This window comes from Pezoporus wallicus, unplaced genomic scaffold (assembly GCF_028554395.1).
Source record: "Pezoporus wallicus isolate ANWC-B61680 ecotype Strahan unplaced genomic scaffold, APGP_CSIRO_Pwel_v1 contig_5958, whole genome shotgun sequence".
Classification (NCBI taxonomy): Eukaryota; Metazoa; Chordata; class Aves; order Psittaciformes; family Psittacidae; genus Pezoporus; species Pezoporus wallicus.
The window spans coordinates 498,447-510,760 of NW_026638491.1; the positions used below are offsets into that span (position 1 = coordinate 498,447).

The 12,314-nt window shown below is 43.2% G+C and overlaps 1 protein-coding gene across 11 annotated transcripts in view; it reads right to left on the reverse strand.

Annotated features, from left to right (window-relative positions):
• The window catches only part of PPP6R3 (protein phosphatase 6 regulatory subunit 3), a 52,022-nt gene that overhangs the window by 20,730 nt on the left and 18,978 nt on the right, over nucleotides 1-12,314 (reverse strand). For all 11 annotated transcript variants that reach the window (XR_008972349.1, XM_057410914.1, XM_057410909.1 and 8 more), the window contains 3 exons: nucleotides 7,251-7,366; nucleotides 6,481-6,566; nucleotides 1,478-1,564 (listed from right to left, as the gene is read on the reverse strand). Coding sequence is in view for 10 of the 11 variants with exons in the window: in XM_057410914.1 (XP_057266897.1) it covers nucleotides 1,478-1,564; nucleotides 6,481-6,566; nucleotides 7,251-7,366 (289 nt within the window). In the remaining variant the exon portion in view is untranslated. The remainder of the gene's footprint in view (nucleotides 1-1,477; nucleotides 1,565-6,480; nucleotides 6,567-7,250; nucleotides 7,367-12,314) is intronic.

Here is a 12,314-nt window from a genome sequence, read left to right on the forward strand (position 1 = left end):
CCACTTGAATTTTAAAAATCTAGCTCCTATTTCCTCCTGTAGCTACTGGTCTAGAATAACGTATCCTAGCTGAAGCCAGAGGCACCTTCATGAATGAATTTGTACAGCTGGAGAATGCTCTAAGTAATTTCAATGCATTTCCCATCAGTGAGTTATCTTGGCTAGTATCATGCTTTCTTCAGAAGGTCACTTTAGAAAGTATATTTCACAAGCAGAGTGGGGCGGGATGGGGTGGGGGGAAGACTAAAAAAAGTGGTGACAAATTTGAAAGAGAGAGTACTTCATCTGCATTTCTCCAGATTAGCTACCTGGATTTGAGGATTTTACTTTCTCACTGGAGCTGCTACAGATACCACCCAACTTATCAAGTTTGTAGTCAGGTGCACCTTACATGCACAAATAAAAATAAAAATAAAATCACTGAATCAGATAAAAATGCATCAGATTCTTCAAACTTCAGCCACCACCCACAACTCGCGTTTTGACAAGCATCTACTAACTATCAAACCATAAGATGCATAAAGTTCCAAAGCCAGTCTTAGACTAGGTATTTACTACACAGCTCTTAGTGAGCGCTGAAAGATTTTGATTAATAATGTGTTTGGTATAAGATCTATTGGCAGTCATGTGCCATGTGGTTCCCACTTTCACCGACTGTGAAACAGTTGGAAGAGATGCGTATTACAAGTAGGACAGCACTACTACAGAAATGCTGTCATTCTTCATCAAACTGGCACCCAGGTTCTCCATAATCACTCACTGCAAAAATACTCTAACATAATATTAAACCTGGTGTAGTTATCCATTAGTCAGCTTGAAAGCATTAAAACTTCAAGATGGACACAAGTCCGGTTGATGGGAAAATTCCCTAGGCATTCTTCTATTTTTCATAGTGCTAAATGATAAATAACTATCCTTGAAACACTCATAAATAAGTTGACAAAAGCATATACTGCATTAAAAAATAAGTGATCAAGTTCACTGGAAATTTAGTTCCAGTGATATGGCTATGTATGCTCACCAGGTACCAAAAGTTAAAAACACTCAAGCTTCTACATACAACCTATAGCAAAAGCAAACTGAAAGCCACATTTGCTTTCACAGCAATTCAAACTTGCCAGAAAACACAATCAGAAGTCACCATTTCAAACTTCTATAGCTAGTAAGAACTAAAGTTACTATAGAAATCACGTTTAACTTGGTCAGACAACTGGCATGTAAAATGCACAGTGAGCAGAGACAGGCATCCACAGCATGATCTAAGACTAACTGGAAGGAACACCAAGAGAGAGACATGTTAAAAACCATACCTCTCTGATCACAGTTGTGTGCATGCTAATCTAAGTTTAAAGTAAAGCCTTCTAGATTTGTATTTGCTTGTGACAGAAATACAAATTCCATTGCCTTTTAAAAAAAAAAAAACTCTTATTTATTTTTACAAAGAGCAACTTAATGCTGTTAAAAGAATTCAACTCACCTGCTGCAAAGAAGAATCCTGTGAAAAGCCAGTTTCTTTAAAGTCAATTTCATCATCACTGGAAGAATGAATGTGGCAGGTAGTAACCTATACAAAGGAATTCAGTCATTTGCACAATATATGACAGCCATTCAAGTATATCCGTACTATCTGGCTGAATCTTCATTTTTGTACCAAAACAAGAAACAGTTATTTTTAGTTTTCCAAACTGCTACACCACATAAAACAAGTCCCTGGAATATACAGGGTGATATGGTCCCCCCTGAGCCTTCTCTTCTCCAGACTAAACACCTCAGCTCCCTCAGGTGTTCCTCATCAGACTTGCGCTTCAGAGCCTTCACTAGCTCTGTCACCCTTCTTTGGACCTGCGCCAGCAACTCAGTATCTTTCTTGTACTGAGGGACCCAGAATGAACACACGATTTGACCTGCGGCCTCCCCAGTGCTCACAGGCAGATGATCATTTCCCTGGTCCTGCTGGCCATTGCAGCAGAACCTTTTCTTGGTTAGAAAACTGCTCTGCAGTGGTCAAACCTTCTACCAGAATGCCAATTGGCAGTGGGAAAAAAAAAACACAACAAAAAAAACACCCAAACAAAACAAACCCCCAAACCTTCCTGTACAGTCCATTACAAGGTAACTGAGATAGTTACAGAATCATAGAATCGCTAGGGTTGGAAAGGACGTTAAGATCATCTAGTTCCAACCCCCCTGCCATGGGCAGGGACACCTCACACTAAATCATATCACCCAAGGCCTCGTCCAACCTGGCCTTGAACACCGCCAGGGATGGAGCATTCACAACTTCCCTGGGCAACCCATTCCAGTGCCTCACCATCCTAACAGGAAAGAATTTCCTTCTTATATCCAATCTAAACTTCCCCTGTTTAAGTTTTAACCTGTTACCCCTTGTCCTGCCACTACAGTCTCTAAGGAAGAGTCCCTCTCCAGCATCCCTATAGCCCCTCTTCAGATACTGGAAGGCTGCTTTGAGGTCTCCACGCAGCCTTCTCTTCTCCAGGCTGAACAGCCCAAACTTCCTCAGCCTGTCTTCACACGGGAGGTGCTCCAGTCCCCTGATCATCCTCATGGCCCTTTCTCTGGACTTGTTCCAACAGTTCCATGTCCTTTTTATGTTGAGGACACCAGAACTGCACACAATACTCCAGGTGAGGTCTCACAAGAGCAGAGTAGAGGGGCAGGATCGCCTCCTTCAACCTGCTGGTCACACTCCTTTTGATGCAGCCCACGATAGGGTTGGCTTTCTGGGCTGCAGGCGCACACTGAAGCCAGCTCATGTTCATTTTCTCATCAACCAACACCCCCAAGTCCTTCTCCACAGGGCTGCTCTGAATCTCTTCTCTGCCCAAGCTGTATCTGTGCCTGGGATTGCTCTGACCCAGGTGCAGGACCTTGCACTTGGCATGGTTAAACCTCATGAGGCTGGCATCAGCCCAACTCACAAGTGTGTCAAGGTCCCTCTGGATGGCATTCCTTCCCTCCAGCGTTATCAACCAAACCACACAGCTTGGTGTCATCAGCAAACTTGCTGAGGGCGCACTCAATCCCACTGTCCATGTCAGCGACGAAGACGTTGAACAAGACTGGTCCCAACACCGATCCCTGAGGGACACCACTCGTTACTGGTCTCCAGCTGGACATTGAGCCATTGACCACAACTCTTTGTGTGCAGCCATCCAGCCAGTTCTTTATCCACTGAGTGGTCCATCCATCAAATTGATGTCTCTCCAATTTAGAGACAAGGATGTCGTGTGGGACAGTGTCAAATGCTTTGCACAAGTCCAGGTAGATGACATCAACTGCTCTACCCCTGTCCATCAGTTCTGTAGCCCCATCATAGAAGGCCACCAAATTGGTCAGGCAGGATTTCCCCTTAGTGAAGCCATGCTGGCTGTCACCAAGCACCTTGTTGATTTTCATGTGCCTTAGCATGCCTTCCAGGAGAATCTGCTCCAAGATTTCACCAGGCACAGAGGTGAGACTGACTGGTCTGTAATTCCCTGGGTCATCCATTTTCCCCTTCTTGAAAATGGGGGTTATATTTCCCTTTTTCCATTCATTGGGAACTTCACCTGACTGCCATGATTTCTCAAATATGATGGCCAGCGGCTTTGCAACTTCATTCGCCAGCTCCTTCAGGACCCGCGGATGGATCTCATCAGGACCCATGGACTTGTGCACATTCAGGTTCTTAAGATGGTCTGGAACCAGATCCTCTCCTACAGTGGGCGCAAGGTCTTCATTCTCACAGTCCCTGCATCTGCCTTCCAAGACTTGGGTGGTGCAGTCAGAGCCTTTGCCAGTGAAGACCGAAGCAAAGAAGTCATTCCGAACCTCAGCCTTCTCCAAATCCTGTGTAGCCAGTTCTCCTGAGAGCTTCCTGAGGGGCCTACATTCTCCCTAGTCTGTTTTTTATTTGCTATGTACCTGTAGAATCCCTTCCTGTTATCTTTAATACCTCTAGCTAAGTTTAATTCTAACTGAGCCTTAGCTTTCCTAACCTGGTCCCTAGCTTCCTGGACAACATCCCTGTACTCTTCCCAGGCCACCTGTCCTTGCTTCCACTTATTATAAGCCTCTTTTTTCAATTGAATTTTCCTCAGGAGCTCCTTATCCATCCAAGGAGGTCTCCTGGCCCTCCTGCTGCACGTCCTTCTGGTTGGGATGCAGCACTCCTGAGCTTGCAGCAGTTGATCCTTGAATATCAACCAACAGTCTTGGGCCCCCCTGCCCTCTAGGGCTGTATCCCATGGAACCTTCTGAAGCAGGTTCCTGAAGAGGCCAAAGTCTGCTCTTTTGAAGTTCAGGGCAGTGAGCTTGCTGCACGCTCTCCTCACTGTCCTGAGGATCTCAAATTCGAGCATCTTATGATAGCTGCAGATAGCTCTGCTACATGTTCACTTCTAAGTCTCCAGTTACTGTTGTTTTATAAAATGTGCTAAGAACTTGTTTGAAAGATAAAAAAGCCCAAGTACTAGTCTCATGGCTATAGCAGCAGTTCATTATGCAAAGGGCCGTAGGACCACATACCTTCTTCCATTACAGTGAAAGAGCAATCTTTGTTGATCACTAAGTGGCTGAAGCATTGAAAGTATTCATGAGATCAGTTATGTTCATAGCCTTCACATGTCTAACTTATTTACATATCTTTAAAATAAACTACACAATGTAGGAGTATGCATACAGACCAGATCATCTGAGCTTAGTAAATCCAGTAAGTTGACTGAAGATCACATGTAACAGTAGACCACAGTTCTGCCACCTAGGTCAGGAACTATGTGCTTAACTATTTGTATCACCCATGACTAGATTCCGCTCAACAGCTTGCTTAGGACCGAGAAATTCTGAATCAAATAAGTCTACTCATCCGCACAACAAAAATTTTAAGGCTAATCTTCAGAAAATTAGGAAAGGTGTGCTTAAGATCTTACTCTGGAGACATTATGAATCAACAATTTAGATCAGGTATAAATACTAGTTCCTAAACATATTGTTTTAGCTCAGGATACTTTCTTCAATTTTAAGAGCTCAAACACCCAGATGTACCTGGAGAGTACGTATCTATGGAAACCTAAGAGTGTGTACATGGGACAGTACCTCTGGGAAGAAATACTGCGGGGCTGCGCTTCCGGATGTACCCCCACAGCAATCGTAACTTAAATATGATTCAGTAAGACAACAGGCTCAACTTTCTACAAGATCTGTCTTTTAGCAACTTCTACATCATACTGCACTATACATTACTGCTTATCTTTGAGCTAAATGCTAACCCAAGGCTCATGAGAAGTGATCACACAAGCAGAAACGAAGACTAGAAGTTCAGAAATTCAAAAGACACAGTATTTTCAAGGTGGCGTTTTAGCTACAGGAATTTATTTTAATGCTCTGTGTTCCTATTCAACTGAATATTGTGGAGTTTGGAGATATGTTGTAAACGAGGTTTTACTGCTGTTACATCAAGTATGTCCAAGTAAATGATCACACATCTAAAGATCTAATTATAATGTTTTTAACTATATATCAGCTTAAAATTCTGCCTCTTCAGATGACTTGACTCTTGGCCTTGACGAAGAAGTAGCTTCTAACAAGAGGAAAATAACATTATTCTACGAGCACTATGAACTTCTTTGTATTTTTGCCATGAGGCTGTGAATGCCAGCTGTACTATCCTGGTCCTCTCCACAAGTTGCACAGTTTCAGATTAATTTCCTATTGCTTCTACTGCCACACATTGTGTCAGCATTATGTTCCAGTTGCTATATTGTGCTGAAATAGCAAATTTAACAGACTATTAGTATTACAGACCAAATATAGCACCAGCACAAATTAAAGAAGCCACATGCAAAGCACTCCAGTCCTGGAGAAGTCAGGTATACTCACTAACTCATCTGCTGACACTGGAACCAGCCTCTGCTTGTTAAAGTCTCCAAGTGCTTACTCTTGAACTATAGCTTTAACGTGAGAACACAAAACCTCTTCACACTTACACTTCAGTTTAGCTTTTTCCTAAAAGTGGAATCACTACTGCTGTGCACAGAAATGTAACACATGCACAAGAGAGGTATGCAAAGTATCTTAAGGAAGGTCAGTGACACATGCAATGGGATGCAGGCAGGTAGCATCTTCCCATTAAATTTACATAGGCTCATTTACACACTGTCGATAAAGCAATTTAATACCAGCTCCTGCAGTTTCAGTTTGCAATCTTCAAGCAGACAGAAGCTTTCAAGGTCACTCACTTGAAGCTGTATAGAAAACTTCCTTCTTGGTCTGAGATAAGTTATACAAACTGAGCTACTGCAAGATTCCCATACAAAATATTAATGATACAGTGTTGAAAAGCAAAATAAAGAACTATCAACTCAGCAACTAGATGTGCTTGTTGACAAAAGCACCATAGGTAACTAGGTTGTGCTGCTGACAAAAAGAAACTGGTCCCAAGTAAACAGCAGCAATTTTGATACCTTACCCACCCTTACTTACCAGGTCCACTGTATTCCTCTTGTTAGTTTCTCCTAAAGAGTTTGTGCAGAATGTCTCCCATCGCTCTCTGACCTCCTCTGGAAGCTCTAGGGTAGGAAACAGCAAGACATCCTCAATTTGATACTACTGACAATGGAGCATGACTTTAATTTTCTCTTCTGCTATACCAGAATCCTCTTAAATCCTTAAGGATTATTCCATCCAGTTAAGTCTAAATAAAGTAGGTCAGCATTTCATTGCTTTTAAGCATATATTTAAGGGTCACAGACTCACCACAAAGCCACAGAAAGGTTTGAGTTGGAAATGAAAGTTGGAAATGAAAGTTGGAAACTCATCCAGTTCCAACCCCTTGCCACAGGCAGGGACACCTTCCACTAGACCAGGCTGCGCCAAGTCCCATCCAACCTGGCCTTGAACACTGCCAGGGATGGGGCAGACACAGCTTCCCTCGACAACCTGTGCCAGCGCCTCACCACTCTCACAGGGAAGAACTTCTTCCTAATATCTAATCTAAATCTCCTCTCTGTCAGTTTAAAGCCATTCCCCCTTGTGCTGTCACTACATTCCTTTGTAAAAAGTCCTCCAGCTTTCTTGTAGCCCTCCTTTAGGTACTGGAAGGCTGTGCGTTTAAGGACATCTTGTTTTAAATGGAATGTGTCAAGAAAGTATTCTTCTTTTACCCAGTAGCTGCCTTTAATTTACATTTGATTCATTTCCTCAAAATTTGATAATGAAAGCCATAAAGACAAATGTAAGGCCATTAACATTACCTTTAATGAGCTGCTGAACTTGTGTACTGTTTGGCCCCTTATCTGTACTGTGCACAATGCAGTTTGCTATCCGTGTCAGATGACCCATATAGCCATAGCGTCTTCCTCCTTCAGCCCTGTGAGAGAAAAAAGGAATTCAACTGCCCACATTCTGAGCAACTGCACCACTGTATTTCATTATGCAACACTCTAGCAGAGTCAAGAAGTTACCCATGACAAACACTGCAGGGGTTCTTAAACAAGAGTTGTTTTCTAAACCCGAAGGTTCCCAAAAGGCTCAGGAATTAAAGATACCAACTGGTTTGACTACACTAAGACAGTTTGGAAGACTTACTTATTAGGAAATATCTGTTCCTGAGAGTATTTTTCTAAACCCCAATGCACCAAACATTCTCTCAGAGCTTTAAGTTGATGATAAGAAAAGAAAAAATACTTAAATCCTAAATGTGCTCTAGCACTGCAGATTAACATTTCATTTAGCATACAGAGCTGGAAAGGTACTACCAACTGAGTATGTTTAGATCACTGCTTTTTTAGGAAGGACATTTAAGTAACATACCAAAAGCAAAATTACAAGGCAGTCTGCATATTTTTTGATAACTGAACTGCTTTGTAGACACAGGAATTGCCAGCTTTTATGATACAGAATCATAGAATAGTTAGGGTTGGAAAGGACCTGAAGATCATCTAGTTCCAACCCCCCTGCCATGGGCAGGGCCACCTTACACTAAACTGTGTCACCCAGGGCTCTGTCCAGCCTGGCCTTGAAAACCAACAGGGATGGAGCATTCACAACTTCAGTGGGCAACACATTCCAGGGCCTCATTACCCTTACAGAAAAGAACTTCCTCTTATATCCAGTCTAAATCTCCCGTTTAAGTTAACCTGTTACCTCTTGTCCTGTCACTACAGTCCCTAATGAAGAGTCTGTGACAAGCATCCTTGTAGGCCCCCTTCAGATACTGGAAGGCTGCTAATGAGGTCTCCACACAGCCCTCTCTTCTCCTAGGCTGAACAGCCCCAACTTTCTCAGTGTGTCTTCATACAGGAGGTGCTCCAGTCCCCTGATCATCCTCATGGCCCTCCTCTGAACTTGTTCCTTTTTATGCTGAGGACACCAGAACTGCACACAATACTCCAGGTGAGGTCTCACAAGAGCAGAGTAGAGGGGCAGGATCACCTCCTTCAACCTGCTGGTCACACTCCTTTTGATGCGGCCCAGGATATGGTTGGCTTTCTGGGCTGCAAGCACACACTGAAGCCGGCTCATGTTCATTTTCTCATCAACCAACACCCCCAAGTCCTTCTCCGCAGGGCTGCTCTGAATCTCTTCTCTGCCCAACCTTTAGCTGTGCCTGGGATTGCTCTGACCCAGGTGCAGGACCTTGCACTTGGCATGGTTAAACCTCATGAGGTTGGCATCAGCCCACCTCACAAGCGTGTTGAGGTCCCTCTGGATGGCATTCCTTCCCTCCAGCATATCAACCGAACTGCACAACTTGGTGTCATCGGCAAACTTGCTGAGGGCGCACTCAATCCCACTGTCCAAGTCACCGACAAAGATGGTGAACAAGACTGGATTTCATCAGGTCCCATGGACTTGTGCATGTTCAGGTTCTTAAGAGGGTCTCGAACCAGATCGTCTCCTATGGTGGGCCTAGGGTCTTCATTCTCTCAGTCCCTGCATCTGCCTTCCAAGACTTGGGTGGTACAGTCAGAGAATTTGCCAGTGAAGACTGAGGCAAAGAAGTCATTGAGAACCTCAGCCTTCTTCAAATGAGGGGTAGCCAGTTCTCCTGATAGCTTCCAGAGAGGGCCCACATTGTCCCTTGTCTGTCTTTTATTCGCTATGTACCTATAGAATCCCTTCCTGTTATCTTTCACATCCCTAGCCAAGTTTAATTCTAACTGGGTTTTAGCTTTCCTAACCTGATCCCTAGCTTCCCAGACAACGTCTCTCTGTATTCTTCCCAGGCTGATGATGATCAGGTGGAACCATCCTATATCTGATCAAAAGAGCTGAAGTGAGAGCTCTGAATTAGACTGAATTTCTAGCCCTGAGCTATAAACTGACTAGACATTTGCTGCATCAGCTTTTTAAGGTTTCGTGCTTCTAAAATTAAAAAAAAAAAAATTAAAAAAAGCAAAGAAATTAAGACAGACCCACTCAGTTAGCTAGACAAATCTCCCATAAACTTGAGTGAGATCTTTATAAAGCGACAGCAGTTCAGGAAAGAGATTATGACATTTCTTGATTTTCCACCTTTATAATCTAGCACAAGGTAACTGAAATCATGTTATGTCAGTGCAAGATGTCATAAGTAAAGCGTTCTTTACAGGAACAAAGTGAGAGATTTCTGTCTTATTTCTACAACTGCTTAGGTAACAAGTACATTCAAAACAAGCAACATGTGATGTTGGCAAAAGGTTATAATTTCTAATACATGGTATGCCATAAAGAATGTTTGAACTGACTTGTAATTGCCTATGCAAAAAATCTGGAATACAATTGTATCTATCAGCAAATGCTTATTAATACCAGTGAAATAAATAGCTTTTTACTATGTCACACTTTCACCATCAGAAAGCAGTCACCCTCAAGCTTCTAGAGCTGCGCAACATAAAGTGACAGAATAAAAACGCATAAAAGAAATAATTTCCTGGAGCAGCTAAGCTAAAACATACCTTCAGATTATCTTACAGACTTACATTTTATATTTGGAGTCGTACCTTTGCAAAATTGGATAAAGGAATGAATTACTTACAGCAGTCTGCTCCCTTCTAACAAATACATTTTTTTCTGGATAAAAAACACAATCTGAGGTTGACAACAACATCGTCCACAAATACTTGAAAACGTGAAATTAAATGTTTCATTCATCCATATAGAAAGCACATGATCAAGAACATTCTTACTCAAAGAGTAATTTTAGGTTGCCATCTATAGAAATACCTTTCCATAATTCTCTACTATGGGAGTCTAGTTGGACTCTGACCTCATGAGAACACAATAAAAAAACAAAAAGACATTTGGGAAAGCATGTTTTCTACAGTTCAGTTGTTACATTCCCTTTCTTCTGTACCATCCTCTTCATACATACTTGAACATACTTATTTTCAAGTCCGTTACAATAGTAGTACTTACTACATGATTCACATCAAACAGGAAGACGAATATTTTGAAGAGCAGACCTGTCTCAAATAACACACCAGCAAACCAGCAACACCATCCCAGCCAGCTAATTTCAGTATTTTGACAAGTTAAAGCTAACGTTTAATGTTTAGTATTTCCTAAGCCTTCAAGAGAGCTATTCTACCACCTCAGGTGAAGACAGAGGTTTTTTGTTTTTTTTTTTTCCTCCTGCTACAGTTTCAGACAATGCTAGCTACTTGAAACTTCCATTCTTTCAGAAACATGTACGTTTAGAAAACAATCATTGCTAAGGACTTGGCTTTTACTACTCAGAGCCTGTTGCTCCCCAGTATATAATATGCTTTGATGTCTTTATAAATAATTTTCAACTGCTTACTGGAGAAAAGTATTTAGAGAGCAGACTTTGGCCTCTTCAGGAACCTGCTTAGTAAGGTTCCATGGGATACAGCCCTAGAGGGCAGAGGGGCCCAAGACTGTTGGTTGATATTCAAGGATCACCTGCTGCAAGCTCAGGAGTGTTGCATCCCAACCAGAAGGACGTGCAGCAGGAGGGCCAGGAGACCTCCTTGGATGGATAAGGAGCTCCTGAGAAAACTTCGAAAGGAAAAGAGGGTTATAAAAGTCGGAAGGAAGGACAGGCAGCCTGGGAAGAGTACAGGGATGTTGTCCGGGAAGCTAGGGACCAGGTTAGGAAAGCCAAGGCCCAGTTAGAATTAAACTTGGCTAGGGATGTGAAAGACAACAAAGGGATTCTACAGGTACATTACTAATAAAAGACAGACTAGGGACAATGTGGGCCCCCTCAGGAAGGTATCAGGAGAACTGGCTACACAGGATTTGGAGAAGGCTGAGGTTTGGAATGACTTCTTTGCCTCAGTCTTCACTGGCAAATGCTCTGACCACACCACCCAAGTCTTGGGAGGCAGATGCAGGGACTGTGAGAAAGAAGACCTTGCACCCACTGTAGGACAGGATCTGGTTCCAGACCATCTTAAGAACCTGAATGTGCACAAGTCCATGGGACCTGATGAAATCCATCCGTGGGTCCTGAAGGAGCTGGTGAAGGTGAATGAAGTTGCTAAGCCGCTGTCCATCATATTTGAAAAATCATGGCAGTCAGGTGAAGTTCCCAAAGACTGGAAAAAGGGAAATATAACCCCCATTTTCAAGAAGGGAAAATGGATGACCCAGGGAATTACAGACCAGTCAGTCTCACCTCTGTGCCTGGCGAAATCTTGGAGCAGATTCTCCTGGAAGGCATGCTAAGGCACATGAAAATCAACAAGGTGCTTGTTTATTCAACACTGTCCCACATGACATCCTTGTCTCTAAATTGGAGAGACATCAATTTGATGGATGGACCACTCAATGGATAAAGAACTGGCTGGATGGCCGCACACAGGGAATTGTGGTCAATGGCTCAATGTCCAGCTGGAGACCAGTAACGAGTGGTGTCCCTCAGGGATCGGTGTTGGGACCGGTCTTGTTCAACATCTTTGTCGCTGACATGGACAGTGGGATTGAGTGCGCCCTCAGCAAGTTTGCCAATGACACCAAGCTCTGTGGTTCGGCTGATTCACTGGAGGGAAGGAATGCCATCCAGAGGGACCTCAACACACTTGTGAGGTGGGCTGATGCCAACCTTATTAAGCTTAACCATGCCAAGTGCAAGGTCCTACAGCTGGGTCGGAGCAATCCCAGGCACAGCTACAGGCTGGGCAGAGAAAAGATTCAGGGCAGCCCTGCGGAGAAGGACTTGGGGATGTTGGTTGATGAGAAAAAAAATCAACATGAGCCGCCTTCAGCATGCGCTTGCACCCCAAGAAGCCAACTGTATCCTGGGCTGCATAAAAGGAGTGTGACCACCAGGTCAAAGGAGGTGATCCTGACTGGACCACCTCCTATATAAA